Below are 25,602 nucleotides of genomic sequence, written 5' to 3'. Positions count from 1 at the left end.
AAGAAATTAGTAAAGTTACAACCCTGAAAGTATGCCTCCCGAAAAATGGGTAATTGAATACAAGATTACAAATTTTATCTTGAAAACGCAATTATAAAGGTAAATCCAATACTTGTTCCTTTAACTACCAAAATCAGAAATCGAACTTCTCCATAGATTTGCCCAGCATCTAGATCACCCAATCCAAATTGCCATCTACCACTTCAAGTTCTCTTTGATTGAGATATAAATCTTGATTGAAATTTCATACATGAAATAAAGGCCTCTCTGACAACACAACGACAACAAACCTTTAATATCATTAGATGGGGTCAGTTACATGAATTCTTTTCCATCCATTCATCCAATTGAGAGCATTTTCTCCTATAAAATTAAAGGTTATCAAATCCTTTTTTACTATCTCATTCTAAGTTATTTTAAACCTACCCATGTATCTTTTCATGTTAGAAACAATACTAACTCACTCCTCCTTATAAGTGTTCTATTAGACCTATATTTTAAATGCCCAACACCTCTATGATCAAGAAGTTGATAAATAATCTTATTTTAAAGTAGTCCTCAATCCACATAACCTCTTACTTTCCCTTGGTGAATTGAGGATGGAGCAAGTCTTCCACTATGAATTTGAACTCTGTTCTTCTAGAAAGAGTTCAAATTCTAAGACTTCATATTTCTATTGAAAGGATACAGCCTATCAACTTAGCCAAAGCAGCTTCTAGAATGGATGAGTTAGGTGTCTCACAACCATTCTCAAGTATTGAAAGGCCTCTATCACTCGTTGCCTCTCCAACTAACCATTCACAGCCTATTAAAAAACCAAACGTTAGGGTTTAAACTAATAGCATCATGCATGCCATGCCATGCCATCTTTACTTAAAAAAAAATGCATTGCATGCAAGGTTAGGCAAGCTCTAATGTCTAAACTAATGACATCTGCCACATGCATTTGATCAGATCTATTATATATATATTTAGACATCTTAAATTGCTGCTCTTGGTAGTTTCATTCTACGTAATTCCATAATAATAAAGAAAACATTTTCCGGAGGCATCTGTGACTGAAAAAAAATAAAAGGGTTCTTCTATTGACCTTCATGACTCCAATCATTTGAAAGTAGAATTTTTCACTTTTGAGCTGCAATGATGTTAATGGTCAAACAAATTAATATGGTTTTTTTAGAGCAAATGTTAGGTAAATAACATGTGAAAATGATTGAAATAAATTATTACACAAATGATTATTTCTTAAATGATTAAAATTAAGAAATTAATAGGTTTATATTAAAAATTGTGTATGAGAATTGAATTGATTTATATTAAAAATTATGTAAATTTCACATTCAATGCAGAGACTGAGAGGAATGTGACTACTACCCATCCATAGGATGAGTGCACTTGAAAATTTTTTTAGTATACTAATCACATTTATACTAATAAATTTGACCAACCAAATCAAAAGTGATGATACGCTTAGTCCTACTTGAAACTTGAAAAGCATTAAGAAAATGAAAAAAAAATATCAAGAAATTCAAGTTTTCATGTTTGGTGATCGAGAAAAGTAAAAATAAAAAATATATCAAATTCATGAACAAAAATTTTGATTTTACACATTATTAATATTTGGTTTTTCTTAAGATCCCTTTAGATCAAGGATTTTGGTTGGGGAGAAAGAAAAGAAAAGAAAAGATAAAAAAAAAAAGGAAATTCATTTTTTCTTCTCTATTAAATATTATAAAAAAAAAAATGAAAGTTTGTTTCAATATTACTAAATATCAAGGAAAAATAAATATTAATAATATCTAAAATCAAAATTTTGTCCCTAGATTTAGTATATATATATTTTCACTTTTTTTCATAGTCAAACGTCAAATTGTGGATTCTCTGATATTTTTCTTTCAATCCCCTAATATCCGAGTTTCAAACGGAGCCTTAATTTTTAATCCCATTAAAACAATCATTAATTTCTAATTGAATTTAATATATAAGGAAAATATAGTAGAAAATGAATTCCTTTCTTAATTTCCTTTTATTTTGTTTCTCCAAGTGAAATTCTTTATCGAAACGAACCCTTAAATTATTACACATACTTATTTCCTAAATAATCAAAATTTTTTTTAAAAAAAAAAGTTTAAATTAAAAATTATAAAAATTTCTCATTAGATGCTCGTCATCAACTAAATGGGATGTGACTATTACCCATCAACAGAATGAGCGGGTACACCCAAAAAAAAAAAGATTTAGCATGCAGATCACACGTATACTAAAGACACCATTTAATAAATTCGACCTATCAAATAAACAGCAATGATAATACCTAACCCACAAGCAAATTTGTGTTTATCATCTCAAATAGAGAGAGCCAAGAACAAGCCGAAGAGGGTGAAGTGAAGACCTGTGACCTGTCTCCACTCGGAAGCTCTTTCTTCTTGTCCTACCTCAAAAAGAGAGAGCCGAGTTCATGCCACTGAGGTTCAAGACCTGTGACCTTTCTTTCACATTGAAAGCTCTTTCTTCTTGTCCTCAACTCCTCTCTCTCTCTCTCTCTCTCTCTCTCTGCACTAAAGAGTGGAGAATGAAAATGATAGAAAGCCAGCCAAACGCATGAAGCACAAAACTTTTCTAGCTTATCTAATCTGTCGGCAGTTCTTGTAATGGTGGCCGGTGACTGTACCCGGGAAGCTCAAGTGCGCGTGGACCATTTTTTTCAATAAACAATTCGGTGCAATATCGCCCAGGGGGAGGGCCGGCTGGGATGAGATTATTATCGTGAAATTTTATAGCACAGGAGAGGGAAGTGTGTTTTGAAATGAGTGCTGGAAGGGGAAAAAAGAAAAAAACAAAAAACAAAGAACAACTGACTGGTGATTTTTCATTTTTAAACAACAAATAATTTTGACACTATTTATTTGTAAAAATAGTTTTTTTTTTTTTTTTTACATTTTTTGCATAATTACAAAAATGTCATCTTATTTTTAAAATTTTTAAATTTAAATAAAGAAAATATGAAACACATCATTTCATTATTATTTTTTTAAATTTTTAACTTTTGCTTCGTGTATAGAAATAAAAAATTTAGACGTTAGACTCTAATTTGTATTGATGATGAATGGCTTCTCTTTTAAATTTGCATAAATTCAAATTCGAGCTCCTAGAGATTTCAAATATTATCTTACATAAATTTTAAAAATTAAAAAACAAATGTTTCTCATGATAATCATTAAGTATAAAAATAAAAATGAAAAAAATATTTTGAACATTGAAACTCTTTATTTTGTATCTTCTTAATACGAATATTGAAAATTTTAAAAATAAGTTAAAAAATAAATATTTTTTTCACAACTAAACATATCCTAATTTTTAATGCCTTTTTTAAATTCTATGGATGATTTACTGTGAAGGGAAAAAATGTTTACCATGGCCTTCAATTAATTTTGGTGTTTCTTATCTCTCTTGCAAGATGAGACATGAGATAGTTCACACACTCTGGTGGGGATAGTTCACAATGGTAATCCTGCATTTGTTGAATTTTATGGGAACTAGTTTTGTGCATCACTTCATAAATTGGAGTTCAAAAACCATCCTTGCCTATTGTTTAAGCTTAATTTATATAAGGGCATGTTTAGTATTATTATTATTATTATTATTTTCTGTTTTCTAAAGAAACATGTTATTAAAATGTATTTATTTGTGTATTGTTAATTTTATATTTCTATTGTCGAATTTTTCTATTTCTATTATCAATTTTTAATTGTTTACCAAAAAATTGAAAATCAAATTTTATAATTTTCCAATGTTTTAGTAGCTTGTTGTCAAAAATTTTAATATTCAGATAGTTTTTTCCGATTAAATTATTCATTTTATACACTAAATGATCATATGAATTTAAATATAACTAAAAAAATAAACATAAATTTTTAAAAAATAATAATAAAGCCACTTACAAAATACTTTTACTATTTTTCAATTATCATGTCCAATAAAATTTTTATTATAAATAAATTTTAAAAGTAGAAAAAATAATTAAAATAATTATAATAATAATAATTTTATTATAGAAATTTTTTAATGCATATTTTTCGTCATTTTATTATTATAATTACATTTTTATAATATCATTTTATTTAAAGAATCAAAATGAGTATTTTTTTAATTAAGTTGTTAATTTATATTAGTTTCTTAAATGTTAAGCAAACAGGCAAGTCTTGAGTTTTAAATTTTTGTTTCCGGTTTTTGATTTTGATTTCTAGTTTTCATTTCTCTAATTTTTAACTGTGTACTATTAAGTTTTGGATTAAAAATAGGTTTCTCTCCAAGGCATAGACCAATGTTTGGGTGGACATGGAGAGGAGAAAGAGGGGGAAAGGAAAATAAAAATGCCTCTGCTTGCATTATCCCTCTCTTATCTGTTAAAGAATTCTGATTTGTGTCACAACAGCTAAGATGAACCACACAAATTTGTACAGTGGGCTTCTTTCTTATCCCTTGAAACATTGACTTTCAAATGTTTGTGGACAACAGTACGATGTCAAATGTAAGGTACCTACATTGGAGGTACAAATCAGCCGTATAAAAAAGTAACAAAACCTGATGTGAGAATCTAGGCAGCTTTAGTTGATCTGGTAACTTCATGTATTGCATTTGCCAAGTACTTCACATTGCTTGTGGTTACACCTGCCATGCTGCAGCACCATCACATGTTATAATGGAAACCACTTCCATGTCTCTTCTCCATTATCAAAAGGCATTGGAATGAAGGAAACAAAGCATTAATTCAGTTAAAAACATTTTTGCTTCTGAAAATGATTTCCTTTTGTTTGGTTTGTTTGTTCGTTTTGTTTTTTTTTTTTGGGTTTCGGGGGTGGGGACAAACATCACCAGTTTTAGTTGTTTTCAATTGTCAATGGATCAATCCTGTTTTTGAGAAATTACAGCACTAAAAACCCCCCCTTTTTTTTCTCGGGGAAAGTGGAGAAAAGCATTGACCTCATAAAGGTATTCGACCCAACCAAACATGGAAGTCAAGCTTTCAAGTCATAGAAACAGCCTCTCCAAATTTGGAGATAAGGTTGTGTACATCATAGCCTCCCGCAGAGCTCTAGTACGGCATGGAGCCTAGTGAACCTGGTGCTGCATTGCATTTTCCCTGTTGCATTTTGGAAAATTTGAAAGCAGAAAAGATGGCTATCAAACATTCCCTAAAATTGACCTGCAACGTCTGACTAATTAAATTGTTTTTATTCGAATAGATGATTATAGTTGTTGCACAAAACCATCTGTCATGAGCACTAACATGATTTGCATGCCACAACTAGAGAAGCATGCCTTGGGAGGTTCCAGGCGACCCCAAGGGGATTGCTCTGAGGCTCAAACAAAGGGGGATCCATAATGATACTTGGAGAGGGGAAAGAATCTGCCTGGGTTATTTTTCTCTTTCCTTCTTTAAATCTTCCCCTAGGTTATGTATGTGAGACGTGAGTCGTTAGGGTTAGCTAAATGGACGAAAAATTCACTTGTGCCCCATCATTAGGCGGTGATCAGCGCCAAAAAAGCATTTGGTGCCTGTTGTCTGCTAAGCGGTCTCTTCAGGGCCACAGCACCTTCCAGGCACATGGTCCTTGGTAGCCTGGTGCAGTTGCGTGTTCCTTCAACATAGCTTTGTGCCTGGGATGTGACCTACTGACCTGACCTAGTCAGGTATAGAGATGCTATTCTTCTCCACTTGATCTGAGCACTGGCTGCATATGCAACCTCACTTGCTTAGTCTTACAGGTGTCAGCTGTACCCTCCTGACCTGACCTGACCTGACCTGGCTGCGTATTATGCATGCAGCTTCACTGACCTGATTTGAGCAGGTGCCAAAGCATGTGGCCTCTCTTATCTAACCTAGTCAGGCGCTATATACCAGTGTGTTAATGTAAAGGGGATAACAAGGGGGTAGTGACAACTGCCATAAAGATGGCAGGGATAAGAAAGGGTAAGTGACAACATGTTATGTTCCATAACCTCCACCTTGTTTCACGTTACTCATGTAATGCTCGTTCATATAGACTTGCTTGAGTAAACCTTAGCTGACTAGCTTTTAGGAGCCATAAAAGGTGCAGCACAAACCATACAAGTGCAAGCAAAATTGGGTCCATATAATTGGTATAGAGCATGGTTAGTCACCATGAATGGTAATGCGAGAGCTGCCAAATCAGGCAAAACAGAGTGCATTAAGGCATTTGAGGCAAGAGTTGCTAAACTCGAAGCTTTGAAATGGGAGTAATTGAACTCTAAAGGTGGCAAAGGTATCCAATCCTATGGGTGTGCTTATATGGCATGAGGCCATAAGGGCATTAAAGGATCCTTGGATTGTGATGATGCTTCTGAGAAAAGAGCTGCAGAACTAGAGAATCTTATTCCTCAGGTTAAATCCCTAGTGAAGATGCCAAGACAGCCAGCGGTTGCCATTGATAACGTTAAGACAAGGCCAAATGAGCATGATGGTGTGATGCTTACACTAAAATCCCTTTAGGAGGGGCCAAGAGAGCTTTAAGGCAAACAACAGGAGCTCTTAAGAATTTCTATTTATTTGTAGGTAATGACAAGAAGTCCATGATGCCTTTGACAAGAGATAAATGAACTTGGTGAGATCATGGAACACAATAGCTTAACTCCAACACCAGATGCAAGTTACATGCAACAATGTTGAGAGGGTTGGATGAGACTACCAAAGCCACAAGCTTGCAATGGCATTTGAGATGCTTAGGAGTTGGGCAACTTTCACTTCAATGACAAATAAATCAGAGCAAAACCCATGAAAAGGGTCTCACACATGTTGACTTAGTGTTGAATGGAAAGAATACAAAAGTTATGGTTCACAATAGCGCCAGCCAGAATTTAAGCTTCCAGTTCTTGTCGTTTTTGCTTCTCTCTTCTTCTCAGATTGTTGAAGATGCTTCATCATCTGTTCTCTCACTTGTATTGTCACATTTGTACACCCAACAACTAGACCTTTTTCCGTGCCAAGTATTGTTTCAATTGCATAACAGCTCCTTCAATGATCTTTTCACAGAATTTACAGACCACGAGAAGACTGCTCCCTCCACAGGAGTAACAAAATGACTATTAATGTTTTGACTAGGCTGTTCTTCATTCATTTCTTCTCGTTGACATCTCAATTTGACGATTCTTACATATAAGAATTAAAAATTAAGGTGGAAGTTATGGAACATAACATGGGTTAGACAAATTTTAGTAATTTTGTCACTACTAACTATTAAATATTGACAGACTAAAAGTCTTAAAACTAATATTTCAATTTAGTATTCAACTCTCTAGGGGTGCAACTCATCACATGTCTATAGGCCAGTTAGAGGGAGCAATCTATCAGTTGGATGAGATCCCATCATTGTGTACGTGGGGAGCTGGGCAGGTATTTAAAGATTCTTCTCATCTTTTGTGTACCTCTCCAAATTTGGTTCGAGGTGCTGTTTGTGCTTCATGCAGGGGTCCCTTACCTTCGAATTTCCCTTCATTACAGGTTCTGGTATGCTACTTCTCTTTTGCTATTCTCTTGCATGATTTTTCATTGTCCTTTCAGGGGGGACATTGGATTTTCACTCCTTTAATCCTTCTTTTTCTTTAATTTTGCCAACTCTCAACCCCTTTTTGAGGGAAATACCATTGGTTCACCAGAATTTGTTAGGGAGGGGCCTATTCTCCTAGTTTTCACGGTTTTCTAAAGGTTTTCCTTTAGGATTCCTCTTTAAGATCCCTTTTACAAACCCCTCCTTGTGCCTTTGACCCTGCGAACTCAGTAGTTGTGCTCTCACATTAGACAAGCTTGAGACAAGATAGCCTCCGCGTTCTTCATCCCTCACAATGAAGTCCCTTGACTTCCTAGTTCCAAGGACAAAGCTTAATAGCAATCTGCAAATGAGCTATGCCTACTAAACACTTCTTCATGATCAGGCTTTCTCTTTCTCTTGATATCTTTTGTAAAGTCCTCCATTATCACAGTTGCTCCAAGTCAGCTCATGCACAACTCACAGTTCAGTCTAGTATGATTGACTTGCCTTATTCAGATCAAAGGGACACAGCCTAACCCTAGGAAGCACTGATATCGATACGAGACACAAAAATGACACCATACCCTCGATACAACAATTTTGAAAAAATAAGGATATGACATGGCAGAGATTCATTGATTAATTAATATTAATATATTAATACATACATACATACATATATATATATATATATATATATAAGCATGTTACAAATATGTGGATATTTTGATTTAAATGAAATATAAGCACCATTCATGCAAAATTATCAATTACATATTTTTACAAACTTGCACATTTTACTAACTAAACTAATAAAATCATCAACTATCTTCATATTATAGAATATTGGTTGAACAACAAAAAAATAACTCAAGGGCATGGCTGATCATTGGCAATGGGCATCGATTGTCAAGAAAGTGAAAAAAAAAAAAATTATATTAACAAAGAGTGGCAAAATGGCGATAACCTCGCATAGAGAGAGGGGGGGTTTTGGGGGCTAGGAGGTCCAACGGTGGCCTACAAGGCTAGTATAGTGGCACTAGGGCTGCAAAGCCCAACCACCCCAATATCAGAGAACCTGACTCTTGATCTCTTGACCTATCCTTTTTTCTTTTCTTTTCTTTTTTGATGGCTTTGTCAATAGAATTAGAAGGGCAACATAAATGCAGCGTTTTGGTGCAAGAAGCATCCCGGAGGTGTCCTTGCTGTGTTGGGAAGTGTCTCAGTCATGTCCAAAAATTTTAAAAAAAAATTATTAATTAATTTTTTATGTGTTGGAGAGTGTCAGGCAGGTGTCGATATCCGATATATGTCGAACACAAACACTTTAGGCCGGATCCTCTCACCAGAGTTTTGGCAATGCAGTGTGTTTCAGGTGCCATTAACAAGGACACTTTGCCAAAACAATGTCTCACCAAGAACTTGGTACTTGATAAGGAAGATGGTGAGGACGAGCCTGAGGAGGATCAAGTATATGTTCTTGAAGTTGTACCTAGTGAGGATGAGTGGTCAAGTGAGCCAAATGAGAGTGCCCAGTTGACTGTGATGAGACGCATTATGATCATTCCCAAGGATCAAGAGGACTGGCGTCGCACTTCTATTTTCCTTACTTACATCAAGTGTGGGAGTAAAAGTTGAAAGATGATCATAGATGGTGGTAGCAGCATGAATGTTGTGTCTAAATTCACAACTGAGAAGTTGGGATTGAAAGTTAAGCCACACCCACAACCACATAAGGTAGCTTGGGTTGATGCCACTACCATGCCCGTGAGCAATAGATGCCTAGTCCCCATTAAGATTGGTGATTATGAGGACGAGATTTCGTGTGATATCCTTCCCATGGACACTGCCCATATTTTGTTAGTACGACTTGGTTGTATGATTTGGATGTCTCACATAATGGGTCTGCCGGCACTTATTCCTTTAGGTGTAATGGCAAGAGAATTATTTTAAGTCCACTAGAATCGCAAGGTAAGAAAAAGAAGGAAAAGACAAAAACTAGTGGAAAATTATTGAATATCATGAATAAAAGAGTTGTTTGAGCAGGAGAGTTAAGATACCCAGATAGTGTAGACTGAGGAAACCCTTCCTGAGCATGAAACACCACTAGAGTGAGTTACCTCCCATGAGGAGTTGATGAAACAAGTGAATGAGCTGAGAGAAAAGGGCTTTATTTAGGAGAGCATGAGTCCACGTGCCTGCCGCCCTGCCCTACTCTCCTTATTCCCAAGAAAGATGGCACTTGGAGGATGTGCATTGATAGTAAAGCAATCAACAAGATCATCATCGTCAAGTATGGGTTTCCCATACCTAGACTAGATAATATGCTTGATCAGATGGTAGGATCCAAAATTTTTCCAAAGATAAACCTTAAAAGTGGATACCATCAGATTAGGATCATACCAGGAGATGAGTGGAAAAATGCCTTCAAGGCGAAGGATGGGTTATATGAGTCGTTCGTCATGTCATTTGGGCTAACTAACACGCCGAGCACTTTCATAAGAGTTATGACTAACATATTAAGGTCTTTCACTTGTAGTCTACTTTGATGATATATTGACCTATAGCCAGACTAGGAAGGAGCACCTTGTCCATTTGAGGAAAGAGTTTGAGGTTTTAAGGGAGCAAAAGTTGTATGCCAATTTAAAGAAGTGTACTTTCATGACTACACACGTCATCTTCCTTGGTTTTGTTATGTCTGAGCATGGCGTTTCGGTTGACCCTGATAAGGTCAAAACCATTAAAGATTGGCCTACTCCCCTGAACATACATGATGTGAGGAGTTTTCATGGTTTAGCCACATTCTACAAAAGGTTCATTAGGAACTTTAACACCATCATGGCCCCCCTTACAAACTGCCTCAAGAAAGGAGAATTTACATTGTCGAAATTTGTGACAAAAGCCTTTTTGGATATAAAAGATTTGATGACTAAGGCACCATTGCTACACCTCCCAGATTTCCAAAAATTATTTGAGGTTGCATGTGATGCCTCAAGTGTAGGCATTAGAGTACTTAGTCAGGAGGGACACCCTATAGCCTTCTTTAGTGAGAAGTTGAATGAGGCAAAATAGTGGTGTTCTACCTATGACAAGGAATTTTATGCTATAGTACAGTCACTACGACACTAGAGACACTACCTCTTTTATCAAGAGTTTGTCTAGTACTCTAAACCACTAGGCCATTAAGTATTTACATACTCAAAAGAAGCTAGGGCATAGACATATGAAATGGGTCGAGTACAAACAGTAGTACACATTCGTACTCAAAGACTGAGCTGGTGTTGAGAACAAGATTAGTGATGCTTTGAGCTGAGTTGTAGCCACCATACAGACTCTTCAGGTGAAAGTTGTTGGCTTCGATAGCATCGAGCAACAGTACTCTCAATGTAAAGACTTCTATGATATCTTTTTTGGTTTGCTTTAGGGAGTTCCTAGTTTTCACCCAAACTTTGTGATTCATGGTGGATTTCGTTTTAGAGAATATACACTGTGTATCCCATCCACATCTCTACGTGACCAACTGATTTGGGAATTACATGCTAGAGGTACTGCGGTTCACTTTGGTAGAGATAAGACCATAGCTATGATTGAAGATAGCTTCTATTGGCCTAGTCTGATGAGAGATGTTGCTAGGATTGTTTCGCAATGTCGTACTTGCCAAACAGCAAAAGGTAGGAAACAGAACTTAGGATTGTATACCCCTTTGCCCGTGCCACACATCCCATGACAGGATATCAGTATATGCTTTGTGTTAGGCCTCCCCATGACTACCAGGGGAAATGATTCAGTGTTCGTTGTTGTGGAAAGATTTTCAAAAATGTCACATTTTATTCCATGCAATAAAACACATGATGCCTACAAGATTGCCACTATATTTTTCAAGTAGCGAGACTTCATGGTCTTCCTAAAACCATTGTTTCTGATAGGGATGTGAAGTTTGTGAGCTATTTATGGAAAACCTTATGGCCATTACCAAGCACCAAACTCAAATTTCTAGTGCATATCACCCACAGACTGATGGGCAGACTAAAGTGGTAAATAGGAGTCTTGGGGACCAATTGAGATGTCTGGTAAGTGAGAATATCACAGCTTGGAACTTATTCCTTCCTATGGTCGAGTTTGCATTCAATAGTTCAGTGAATAGGACCATAGAACTAAGCCCATTTCAGGTTGTTACAGGATATAGTCCTAGGAAGCCTGTAGATCTCATTCCATTACCACCTGAGTCTAGAGTGAGTGAGCAGGCTAATACATTTGCAAAGCACATACACGATTTACACTCTCAAATAAGAATGAAAATTAATTTAAGCAATGAGCATTATAAATCTATTGTTGATGTACATCGCAAGTTGTAGGAATTTTCAGAAGGTGATATGGTTATGGTTCGAATTCACCCAGAACAGATTTCTTCAGGAAAGGTAAGAAAGCTTCATGCCAAAAGGATGGGATCATTCAAAGTTCTCAAGAAAATAAGTTCTAATGCTTACATGTTAGATATTCCTAATGATTTTGGTATAAGTTGAAGATCTAATTCCTTTTCTAGAAGCTAATTCTTTTCCAGAACCTAGCCCTACTAACCCTACAGATGAACCTACTCCATTCATAACTCCAGTTGCACCAAAAAAGCCAAATTTACCTTTACCACCACCAATAGTCCCACCAAAGAAACTTGAGCAAATTGAAAACATTCTGAATGTTAAAACAACAAACACACGAGCTGGAACTTACCAAAAGTTTCTGGTCAAATGGAAAGGGAATTGGATTCTTAAAGATGATATCCTTTGTCTCAACCCAAAGCTGTATACCGAGAACTTTCGACATAATTCTCCAAAGGAGAATTCTTTTTGGTCGAATAGAGATGATGGAGATCAACATGCACCTCGAGTATCTTTCGCAGATATTGTGACACATGGACGACCACCCGAAGTCCACCATTGGATGTGAACTTTATTTGCAGCAATTGAAGCTTCTCTTGAAAGCTAGCTTGGAAAGCAGAAGAAAACTTGCAAGTCAAAGAGTCTTGGTTTTTCCAAGAAGCATGACAACTTGCAAGTCAAAGAGTCTTATTATTTTCAAGAAGCATTTATTTCATTTTAAGTTCCTAAATTCTACTATCATAATTATTATAGTTCCTAGGCACCTATTTCCTATGACAAACTATTTCCTAGGAACCTCATTACCTATGTTTTAAACGTTTTACTTTACTTTTTTATTTTCCTTAATCTTTTAAGAAGCCATATGCAAGTCATGTGCATGCTCATGTAAGGCTATAAATATGCAATCACTTGTATTGTAAAAGGGATCATTGCATTATCAATTAAAAAAAAAAAACCTTTGCTTGAACTTGCGAATCTTGTTCCTCTCCTTGTGACAACATTCCGTCTCCCCAAAGATTGGGTGGTGAGAGACCACGACAACATCAATGTCATCATCGACACTACACACCCACTCCTCTTTCATAGCTCACAGCCACAACCAGCTTCATTCTTGTCTCAAGATTCCTAAGGATTAACAAGCTTCTTCGTGGTGCGATCGAGTACTTGTGTATCTTAGTGTTTGTCATTCCGAACCTTTTGGTAAGCTTGTTTCAATTCTTTGTTTGTGACCATATAAAACAGCCCTAAAAGTACCTTGTAACCATTGAAACTTTAGCCGAATCCTTGATTGAAAATCGTTGTTCATTCTCTTTGAATCTTCCAAGATTTTCAACATGAACATGCTTGCTAGAACCATGCTTAGGGATATTTGATTTGTACGCTAGGACTTGTGATCTAAGACTTCCAATATAACATCTTTTAAAGTGAACTTGATTACTTGAATGAAATGATCAACTAAGGGCTTTTAAACCAAATCATATACGTTTTCAAAACCTCAACAACTTGTGATCATACGAATATGTTTGTAATGTTCATGCTTGGCTAATTCAATTCTTCCCATAGATTGTGATATTGTGTGTACGCTACAAAAAGGGTCAACCGTAGGACCAGGGCTACTTAGAACCATCCTATATCAACTGGGGCTAGAGTTGTGCCCAAATGCTATTCGGGACAAGAGGGAAGCTCCTCATATCTTTAGGGGCATTTTAAAAAAAAAAATGGAGTTAAGGTGAAGCCCTAGCTTCCATGGCTTTATAAAAGGATACTAAAGGGGAGAGAAGAGACATACTAGAATTTTGGGGAGGTGGAGACTTATGGATTATTAGAGAGAAAAAAAACATAGGAAATTCACGCGTGGTATTGGGAGGGGGAAGGGACGTACGTCATGTACTGAAGGAATTTTTTCTTGGTGGAGGACAAGGATTGGCCTTGAGGTTCCTCTCTCCTCTACTAAAGGTACACCCATGGTTTTAAATAACGGAAAGGATCTATGTAATGGTCATGGTCGCAATGTATTGATTCATATGTTTTGATCCCAAAATCAATGCTTTAAATAATTTTTAGTAAGTTTTAATCAACTTAAATACTACAACTATTGGATGTCATCTTAGTTGCATTAGTTGCTAGTGGTGAGAAGAATCATGCATTTGCTACTTTTCACTACTTTATTGATTGTAAGTGAAATTTGAACTAATAAATCATAAATATAAATAAATATAAAATATAGAATGCCATATTTTATGCTCTTTTAGTCTTTTCATGGAATTTTTGTACTCTTTCAAACAAGAACACAAATGCATACAATAGAATGTATTTTAGCATCCAAAGTGGGTGCAAGCAAAACAAAAAATAAAATAAAATACAATCAAGAGGAATACAAATGTGCAACTTAATGAGAGAAAAAATTATGTTTATTTGAATGGTAGACATTAAAAAAAAATGCATTCTAAATGTCAAGGAAAATAAACCCAAAAATGAATTTTTTTGAATACAAAAATTGCAAACTAAATAAACAAACTTAAAATTGAGTTTCCAAGCCTCAATAAAGGGAAAAGAAAGGGGAAAATCCAAAAAAACAAACTCAAAAACTTGTTTTAATCATTCACTGCCAATCTCGCACTATAACGACCCGTAACAGTCCATAATGGCCGTTATAGTACCATAACAAACCATAATAGTCGTTACGGTATTGAATTGAACAACATCTGAGACATCACCCCATAATAGTCTTGAAAGCCATTGGTACCATTACAAACATCCATAACAGCTATTACGCACCAATTTTGAAAACTATGGGTACACCTCTATCCTCTTTTGTTGCATTTCCTTGCCATGATTTTGCTAGTGTGAGTTCATGCTCATGTTATCTCATCAAAATCATACCTTTTCCATGAAAGAATGTACTTTTGTCACGTAATACCATGTTCCTTGTCTTGCCACGCTCCATGTTCATTATGTTCATAGTGTTATCAATCTAAACATGACAAAGTTGTGGTTTTTGCTATGAGAGCAAGTTATAAGCATGATTGCCTACCTCAAGCATGATAAAAATATCAATTCGGTCATGTTTTACTATTTGCATGTAAAGTTTATATAGTTTATATGAGGCTCGGGCATGGTAAAAATTTTGCTTTTATAAGAAAATACATGTGTTTTTTGGATTGTGTATGAACTACCATTTTCGTGTTCTTATCATCTTAGTTTGGTTGAGTGGTTTCAATGAGAGGGGAAATTATGCTCAGGTTTTTTGAAAGAGAGTAACCTAGAGAGAGGGAGAGTAAAAAAGAGAGAAGAGTTAAAGAGTGAATTAGCAAGAGAGATAGACAATTGGTAGCATTGTTCCATGGAAGAAGACAACTCCAAAGAAGACAACCCCAAAGGGGACAATATTAGGTATCTTCTCATTTATGTAAGCTTCCTTCCTTAATTGGTACTCTTATTTGTTTTCTTTCTCTTTCTCTTTCTCTTTCTTTTTCTTTAAGCAAGTTTCCTTCTTAGTTAGCATTTTTATTTGATTCCCTTTTGGTTCTCTTTCACCCAGAGTTTCCTTCTTTAATTGGTATTCCTACTTGTTTTCTTTTAGGTACTTCTATTTTTTGCATGGTATTTACTTCTTAGACAAGAATAGAAGAGCATAGAAATTTTTAAAGGACAATAATCTCACACAAATATTCTCTCCCTTTAGCATGCATTCTTATAGTTTGTTTCCTTTGTTCCTTTATTTCCTTTTTATTCAACTTAGTTTAATTTGCTTAAATTAGTAAAAACAAAACAAAACAAAAAAAAAAAAAAAAAAAAAATTAAAAAAAAAAAAATAGTTTACACGCAGAAACAAAAAGAAAATCTCAAAAGATGCTTGGAAAAGCAAAGTAAAAGCCTTGTCAAAGAATATTATAATTTTGTGTTTGTTCTTTCATCTCTTTAATAAAGGTTTTCCAAAGCAAGTGTTTTTCAAAATTTTCATGTATATGTTGATGATGATGTTCTTAGATGTTTACAAAAGCTCGAACATTTTTTTTTTCAAAAATCATATTTTTGTTCAAATCAATATACAAATCCAATGTTTTCGTCCAGAAAATTTCCTCTTTCAAACATTGACATTCAAATTCAATTCTTTCCAAAACTATCATTTTTCAAAAGCATTTAGTGACTTACCCTTTTTGTCATTTCAAAATTCCAAATTAGGGATACTCCTCCCCTGCTTCTTTTTTTCCCTTTCGATTTTCTTTCCTTGAAAAAGAGTTAGGACTTTACAATAATGGCCCTTAGGCCATCCCGTCCGTCCTAAAATCATAACACTAATGTCTTTGCTTTGGGCACATAGAAATAACATTCATTCTTTATCCTTCTTTCAATTTCCTATTCAATTTTCTTTCCCTTCAGGACAAACATCCAACCAATGACAAGAACCATTTGTAGAATGGATATCGTAAGGTACTTAAACACCTTATGTATGCATAACCAAACTCTAGAACCCATCTCTCTTTCCATAGATAACTATTGGGGTTTTCTTCGTTTTTTTCACTTCCCAAAAAGATGAAGTGGTGACTCTGCTCTTCTATTATTCTCATCCCTCCATCTTGATACTCACCACATCACACCAGAGTCCCAGACGAACACTAACATTGACAATTACCATGATCCTAGATGAGAAAATGAATGTGGCACTTCAACTAAAGAGCTGCACAAGAAGTTGGTCATGACCTAAGCGTGTTTGGAGGAGGAAGAAGCTAGCGTCAGGCCTTAGAAACTCATAATGTCGAGCTGAGTTACAAGAACAACTAGCTGAACAATCGCTTCAAAGTTGCACACAAGTAGAGGGATGAGGCCCTACATAAGGATGCCCATGCAGCTGCTGTTCAAGCATTCTAACAAATCCTTTTGAGTTCTGGGATATAATTATGCTTTCCATACCAAAAAGGCTGCTTTAAGGATTGCATAAGCAAGTACTGCAAAAATAAAATAAAATAAAACAAAAATTGGTATCAACCTCCGAGGGTCTATTTTGCTAAATTCATGAATTCAAACAATGACAATAAGACTGGGGACCTTATTGAAGACCTTGCTCGCATGGATGAGTATTGAACAACTCTTATTTTCATGTTATTTTGTTTGCCATGCTTATTTTTTAAATGTATAGGGCATGGCCCTTTTCAATTCACTGCACATTTTCCCCTTGATTTGGGTTGTGATAAACAAAAATTGATGTTTACATTATCATTTGTGTTTTTAAATATTTCTCAATCTGATTATTGACAGTGATTTGTCTAAACCCCAACCTATTCCTTCCAGGCCCTTCTTGCTCTTCACCTCCTTGTCTCCTTTTCATTATTGCTATGACTACCTATTTGTATCATTTTTCCTGGGGCATGCTATCAGCCCTACATTGCCCAAAAGCAACGGCTATGAAAGCACCTTGGGCTCAACCTTTGAGGGATCTCTTCAACTGAATTCAATAATTCAAGCAACAATGATGAAAAGGCAAAGCACCGACCTGGTCACATGAATGATGCTTGAAGAATCCTAACCTAAATTAGTTGTGCAGTATGCTTGCGGCATCACCAACCTAACTTAAGGAGACCTCTCTTACCTGACCTAGTCAGTTGTTGGGCACATCGCCTCTTTGACCTGACCTACTAGGTGCTAAGTACGTGGCCTCTCTTACCTGACCAAGTTCAGTGCTACAAATGTGAACTCTCTTACCTAGCATGGGGATTCCTTAGAGAAGGAGCAATTTGAATGGAAAAGGCAAAAGGTTAATAAAATTTTAAAAATTAAAGAAAGAAAAGGAAAGAGCAGCTTATATAAAGTATAAACCAAGTCCAAATACTAGTTGGAATTCAATAGGAAATTAATTTTTCCAGGATAAAATTGTGTATTGTGTGGTGAAAAGCAAGCCAGATCATGTCATTGAAACATGCATCAAATGAATGATCCAAAACATCAAATAATGTTCCATTTCTCCCTAAGAATGTCAACAGGGGCATCCCAGGGCCATTGTGGAGAACAGTTTTCGCTTTCCATTTTAATTTTCCAAATAATTAAAAAATTAAAAAAAAACGTAGCTAATTTTTCAGTTTCACAACATTTGTATAAAAATAACATAATAAAAAGTTTTAGCACTATTTGCTTGTGGAAATAGTTTTTTACATTTCATTCTAATTTTTCAAATAATTATAAAAAACCACCTTGTTTTCCAATTTTCTAAATTTATATAGGAAAGTTGAAAAACATATTTTTATTATTTTCTTGATTTTGACTTCTTGCATGGACTTCAGACCTTGTACTTTGATTTGTGCAGATTATGTGTTGAGTTTCTTCCAAATCCACATAAATCCAAATCCAAGCCCTAAAATCCGTGATTCTAAACGCTATCTTATATAATTTTTTGGAAAATTGAAAAACAAGTTTTTTTTTTCTGTTTATTTCAAAACCTACAAATAAAAATGAAAATTGTTTTGCACAACTAAACAAACTCTTTATTTTCTACAATTTTAATATAAATCTTGAGAAATTTAAAAAAATAAGTTGAAATTTTTATAATTCTTTGGCAAACTAAAAAAATGAAAAATGGAAATTGTTTTACACAACTAAATGGGCCCCAAGAGATTTTTAAGTTTTCTTTTGATTTTGCAAAACAGTTCATTGGGACTGCAAAATTCTAAAAGGTTAATGACCTGATGATGATTAATTAACAAAATTTTAATTTATAGTTTTTTTTTTTTTCAAAACTTGCAAGGAAACAGGTATGTAAAAACTTCCACATACCTGCCATTCAAACCATTCTTAGCCATTCATTTTAGATAAATTCATACCTTATCCGGCCATCATGAGTCATGTAGATATGAAATTCTTTACTTAACCGATCAACATGCTCTTGAGATAATCCAGAAAAGCAAAACATCCCAACCTGCAATAATGGAGATTCGTTGGTTAATGACTTTTGCCATGTGCATCTGAAGGCATCTTAATGAACTTCAACTATTAAACTACCAACCTGGTCAGTTATGTGCTCCCAATTGAGAGGAGAACCCAATCTCTCCAGATTTTCACGCAAAGTAGCCCGCATTTTCTCAATACGATTTGCCATAACCTTTAAATAGTATGGACAAAAAACAAAAGAATTCAGTAATCCAGATTAAAGAGTAAATGGAAAGATGAAAATGAGAAGTGTGGGAAAAAAAGGGTACCTTCACCTCTTCCACCCAAAGGGCCATTAAATCCGGATCACTCAAGATTGTTGAAACCAATAATAAACCATGAACAGGTGGGCTGCTGTACATTGCCCTGGCAATCTGCTGTAGTTGGCTTTTAACTGCACTAGCTTGCTTTGAATCCATGCAAAGAATGCTAAAGAATTTGAATTCGGGTTAGAATACAATAATAACAATCACACTTTAAAGCAGGCATAAAATATGATGATGCAATATTTACAATCTCTGGCTGGTATCAAACATCAGTAAACACAGGAATGAGTTTGGGAAAGGCCAGGGATTGTAATTTTAAATTTCATGACATATATTTTCTTTCAGTAACTGAAAAAAAATTTAATTTGAAAATTATTTACAATATCTAAAATTGCTCAGCTTCACTAAGAAACATATGAGAGGGAAAACAAAAAAGGGTTGGAAGCTTAAGGCTTGAAATTAAGTTGTTGTGTCTGATTTTTCCTGCTTCATATGGGGTGTGTTTTGCTGAGTGGTCTCTTTCAAGGACCAAAAGATAGTCAATGGTCACTCATCTCTCAAAAAACTTAAATAACACAAATAAATGCATCAAGCTGCAGTGAGAAATGTAGATTGTTGGATTTTACCTGAGACATCCCACTCTGTGTCCATATAATCCCATAGTCTTCGCAAAGGACTGAGCACAGCCAACTAAATGTCCATCATCAAGAAATATCCGGATTGCTTGGGCATCTTTATCAAGATTACCACTGGCAAAACCTTGATAAGCCATGTCAAAGAAGGGAAAATGATTCTTTGCCTGCAAATGATCAATGTAGTAACTAAAAGTAATTATAAAGATGGAGGAGATACTGTCCAATGCTTGGTCACGACTTACCTTGAGTGCAAGCGAGATTTCCCTCCACTGTTCCTCAGTAGGGTCAACTCCAGTTGGATTATGAGCACAAGGATGGAGTAAGAAAAAAGAACGATTTGGGGCATTCTACACAAATGATGGAAACCAAACCTAGTCAGTTTAGCTAACCATTTATCAGTTTAATGCATGCAAATTCATTTCTATGTTAGTGCATGACTTCATGCTTCCCACCTTAACATCCCTCTACGGAGTGTAAAAGCAAGCCAGCATTTCTGCCTATGGAAAATAATGATTGTTTCATTAGCTCCAAAAAGAAGCCAACATTCAGCCCAAACGGATGGTTTCTGACTGCCCTAGTGGCATATTGTCAAAAATGATCCGCATTTTAACAAATGATTAGGGCCAACAGGTGAGGCCAGTAGACAAATGTGAGAAGCTTGTCTCCATTTGATTAAGATGAGAGAGTGAATAGTCGAGAGTGCATGAAGCCACATTTGAATTTGCTAAAATAATTTTCAGCTAGACTCTTTCACCTTGATATCATCCAAGAGTGCTCTAAAGTGTAATCCCTTCGAATCAGGATGGTAGTAGCGGAAGGTTCTCTCTGGAACCTGGGCATCTCTCCAAATGTTGTGGTGGCTATTCAATGAATGTAATTGAATCTCAATGGAAGTAAGAAGCATTTATATATAATTTGAATTAAATAGTTTATCTCACACAAGCTTGTGAGAAAATGAAAGTGGGAAAGAGGGGGCAGAACAAACTTTACTTGGACCAGGTTGGCACAGGTAAAAAGATTTGTGATTCAGGGTAAAAATGCCTCTGGAACTCAGCAAACAGACGACAAGCACCAGTGCCAGAAAGAGCTTGAACTCCAGCAAATCTCCCTTCTTTAACTACATCTGCATCTCTACCATAAACCAATTTCACACTTTCCTCAACAAGTTTTGAACTAACTGCATTTGAATGTGACTCCCTGTTATGCCATTGAATATCATATTAAAGTAAGCTAGGGAATAAAAATATAATACAAACACACACACACACACACACACACACACAAATTAGGGAATTAAATTTCTTCCATGCTGTGATGGTGTCTTGTATTCTAATTATGACTGACAATGGCACATCTGATCCAACCACTTGGCATGGAGGAGAAATCAAATTGGTGCATTTAGTAGATTAGTCCAGTTCACAACCAAGTTCTACTTGGGTCTTCTTTTCTAGTTCAAAGACAGTATTCTGTGGTATAACCATAAGAAAGAAACGTAGGCCCTTGATTTTACTGTATAGAGAACCTCAGTGTTGATTGTGCTGCTTTCTTTGCTCACAATAAAGGAATTATTTCTTTTCTGGAGTGGACATAGGTAACCTGTCAAGCAACTTAAATCTAGTTTACTTGAGTGTGATTACTCTTTAATGCAATTTCTGCTTGATATATCAATAAGGTATTATCCAAATATTAAAGAAATATTTTCTCATGGCCCACAGCTTTTCACAAAAGGCAGCTAGTTGCGAGGACTGGAGCTGTGAGTTCTTATCTGAGTCTGGAACACATCCAATGCAAAATGCAAGTCTACTGTGCACATAGACACACTGCACATGTGATGGATATTACATGATCTGACATTGATATTGGCATCAATGGTCCAAAGTTTTATTAAACATATGATTTTCTTTCTTCTTTTTTTTTTTCTTGAAATATTCAACAGTTCTCCATAATCCTGTTGGCATCTAAATATTGATGCTTGATAAAGAGAAGCTTTTTGAGCTCACACATGATGAACCATCAACTATATTGCGCCAAATGGTAGTTATTGTATTGGGCTGGGCTCCTTTCCTAGTTAGGATTGATGACCTGAAAGTGGTTCGACCATTGGTCCTCAGTTCCTCTTATTTTGCACTTGAAGATTAGGGGGCGGGTGTACTTCCTACTTTCCAATTCCAACAGGGGCTGATTGCTTAGCTCCTCCTCTGGAGCATATGCATAAATATAGGCTATAATTAAGCATCTCTAGGCAAGAGTACACCCGGTAAAGTTTTTCAATAAAACACAGTGAATTGTAGATGCAACAAAGAACGATGAAATTTAAAAGCATTTCTGGAAAGAAAAAAAGAAAAGAAGACTTTTTCAGTCCTTGTGTACACCCTTTTCAATAGTGGCATTGCTCCGAATAGTTTTGTGATTCAATCAAATGACAAAAAAGAGTGATGCACTAACATAAAAAAAAAAAATATCAAAAGATCATATTAAACCTAAATCTCCAACAAACATGGCATTTTCAAACCAAACATCATAAATTTAACGAACAATTAAAATGCTTAAAAAAAAAGGTCGTAAAAAAAAAATCGCAGTAAACGAAATCATAAATTAACAGTTAAAAACACTTAATGAAACTCACATGAAATCACTACCCGCAATTTTGGCCTCCGCATTTCGAACACACTGAAGCACTATCGGTTTCCCTTCGTCGTCCCTATAAGCCCCCTAAATTACAGGTGGGAAAAAAAAAATCACCCCAGTTATATAATTATACCATAGATTAAATAATAAACATTGTTTATATCATAAATCGATTCAAGCAACAGGGAAGAAGAAGAAGAAGACCACTCCGAGATTGATCCGGTAGGGGTTAGTGTCAGCCAGGAACGCCTCTGTAACACTCAAGATGGGGTCTTTAGGAGCCAGTCCCACATGGTCCCACCATCCAACGGCTGAGATTGAGGTTGAGGTTGAGGTTGAGGTTGAGGTTGAAGTTGAGGTGCACATGAACCTACTTGCAACCGCTCTGCAACACCTCCACATGATGATGATTGATGATCCTCCTCTGCTGCAGCTGATACTTCCCCTTCGAAGCTTGTGTAAATCTGCTCTTTCGAGGTCAAGCAAAGCATGATTTGCAGGGTTAGGCTTAAGAAGATGATGGAGGTTGGAAAACCTGAAACTGTGTCCATGGTTTTGCAGTGCCTATGTTCTGTTTTCCTATGGGCTCCCCTCCTCCCCTTGTGTCTTGAAATTGAAATCTCTCTCGTTTTTGCCTGTGGAATGCGGAGAACAGTGAAGGCACAAGGCTAGGAGAGTTGAATGCAAGCAGGAATAGTCTACGACTCTACGCTAGGGATGATCAGTTGAAAAACTATTGCTCCTAAAAAAAAAACTCATACAAAAATTTTAAAAAAATAAATTAAGATTTGAAAAAAAGATGTAAGTGTTTTTATCGAGATTATAAATTTTTAATTTTTTTTATAAAAATCATGTAGTCCTGCAGGCTTTTTTATATTTGACAAAAAAAAAACATATTTAAAGAGTATGAATGAGCTAAATATTAAATATAAAAAGAAAATTGTTTAAATTTTTAAAATTGTAAAAGGATTCAATTATTTTTGTCAAACTTCGTGCAATTTTTAAAATCACACCATTTTTTGGGCACTGAAAAGTGAAGCTATTGCTCCTAAAGTTTTAAAAAACAAAAAACAAAAAAAAAAAGACTCATTTAAAATTTTAAAAAATAAGATTTGAAAAAAATGGTATAAGTTTTTTTTTTTGAGATTTTATAAATTTTATAATTTTTTTTTTATAAAAAAACAAGTAGGCCTGCAGGCTTCTTTATATTTGACAAAAAAAAAAGGAGTATAAATGACCTAAATATTAAATATAAAAAAAATTTGTTAAATTTTTAAAATTTTAAAAGGATTAAATTCTTTTTATCAACTTTAAGGAAGTTCATGCAATTTTTAAAATATCTAGAGAAATTTGTCATCACCTTTAATAGACATATGAATAAACTCTATATTGGTGGGGATCTGGACGATAATTTGTATTTTGTTGTAAATGAAATAAAGAGTGAATTATAGAAAAATTAAAGTAAATAAATTTGAAACTATACAAATTCAACAGTCTAATTCTTCAGGAATTAAATGTTACTAACCATTTTTTTATCTCAATTTCGGTTGTAAAACATCTCCTTATAGATTGTGTTGACATCTCAAAAGTCAATTCCATAACGAACCATTATGTGAACATACCAAAAGTTGTAACTTATTCTCAAGATAGTCATCCACATGTATAATATACACATTTTACAACACTTCCCCTTGGATGATTATACACTATGAATATGTCTCGCTAAAACCTTTGTTAAGGAAAACCCTGTGGGACAAAGTCTTAACGAAGGAAAAAGAGTACAATTTTCATACTTCCCCTAAAAAATACAATCAATTAAGAAATGTCCTTTAAGTTGTCGCATTCCAATATTATGTACATTCTTTTTGAAAATTGAAGTTGGTAATGCTTTTGTGAATAGATCTGCTAAGTTGTCACTTGAACGAATTTTGCAAATGTCAACATCTTCTTTCTTCAGAAGTTCATGAGTGTAAAAGAACTTTGGTGAAATATGTTTAGTTCTATCACTTTTTATGTAACCACCTTTAATTTGTGCAATACATGTTGCATTGTCCTCGTATAATATTATTGACTTGTCATTCTCCAGTAATAATCCACTTGTCCCTTTAATGTGTTGGATTATAGTTCTTAACCATACACATTCACGACTTGTTTCGTGAATTGTCAATATTTCTGAATGTTTTGAAGAGGTAGTTGCGATCGTTTGTTTTAGGGATCGCCATGAAATAGCATAATTACCACATGTAAAAATATAGCTTGTTTGTGATTGAGCTTTATAAGGATTAGAAAAATATCCAACATCAGCATATCCTTTCAACACAGACTTTACTCACTTTGGGTAAAACAAACCCACATTAGATGTGTCGTGGAAATAATGAAGAACGTGTTTTACTTCATTCCAATGTCTCTGAGTTGGTGTAAAATTAAACTTTGCCAGCAAATTTGCTGCAAAAGTTATATCTGGTCTAGTGCAATTTATAAGATACAAGAGTGTTCCAATTGCACTAAGATCGGGTACTTCAAGATCAAGGATTTCTTTATCATCTTTTCGAGGGTGAAAAAGATCCTTTTTCACATCAAGTGAACGAACAACCATTGGGGAGCTTAATGGAAAAGATTTATCCATATAAAATTGTTTCAAGATTTTTTCTACATGAGATGATTGATGAATAAAAATTCCACTTGTTAAATGTTCAACTTGAAAATCAAGACAAGATTTTGTCTTCCCAAGATCTTTCAATTCAAATTTTTTCATTAAATAGTTAGTAGTTGTTGAGATCTCTTCTAAGATTCCTACTATGTTTATGTCATCAACATAAATTGCGACAATAGCAAGTCCAGAATTTATCTTATTAATAAAAACACAAGGACAGAAAAAATTATTTTCATATCAAATTTTCAACAAATATTCACTTAGACAATTGTACCACATTCGTCCATATTGTTTCAATCCATACAAGGATCTTTGTAATTTAACATAATACATTTGTCATTATTTTGGATTATATGCTTCAGACATTTTAAATCCTTCAGGGATTTTCATATATATGTCATTATCCAATAAGTCATACAAGTAAGCTATTACTACGTCTATGAGACGAATGTCAAGTCCTTCAGAAACCGTTAAACTAATCAGAAATCTGAAAGTAACTATATCTATAATAGGGGAATAGGTCTCATTATAATCTATACCAGACCTTTGTGAGAAACCTTGTGCTACAAGACG

General features: G+C 34.9%; 1 protein-coding gene across 3 annotated transcripts; it reads right to left on the bottom strand.

The window, feature by feature from the left end:
* Positions 1-4,363: 4,363 nt before the first annotated feature.
* On the bottom strand, positions 4,364-23,076 carry LOC131160540 (aspartate aminotransferase, mitochondrial-like). Of its 3 annotated transcripts, none has more exons than XM_058116333.1 (10): positions 22,581-23,076; positions 22,375-22,460; positions 20,739-20,945; positions 20,503-20,608; positions 19,991-20,095; positions 19,740-19,912; positions 19,117-19,276; positions 18,924-19,019; positions 18,742-18,836; positions 4,364-4,679 (listed from the first exon to the last, which is right to left on the bottom strand). In XM_058116333.1, the coding sequence occupies exons 1-10, from the start codon at positions 22,776-22,778 to the stop codon at positions 4,598-4,600; spliced, it is 1,308 nt and encodes a 435-aa protein (XP_057972316.1). In that variant the 5' UTR covers positions 22,779-23,076; the 3' UTR covers positions 4,364-4,597. The 3 variants fall into 3 exon arrangements, with proteins under 3 accessions (XP_057972316.1, XP_057972318.1, XP_057972319.1); XM_058116335.1 differs by having other exon boundaries at positions 19,123-19,276; positions 22,581-23,047; XM_058116336.1 differs by having other exon boundaries at positions 20,739-20,925; positions 22,581-22,718.
* Positions 23,077-25,602: the final 2,526 nt, after the last annotated feature.

This window comes from Malania oleifera, chromosome 7, assembly GCF_029873635.1.
Source record: "Malania oleifera isolate guangnan ecotype guangnan chromosome 7, ASM2987363v1, whole genome shotgun sequence".
Lineage (NCBI taxonomy): Eukaryota > Viridiplantae > Streptophyta > Magnoliopsida > Santalales > Ximeniaceae > Malania > Malania oleifera.
The sequence above is the reverse complement of the archived record's forward strand: the minus strand, read 5'-3'. Positions and strand labels throughout refer to the sequence as shown.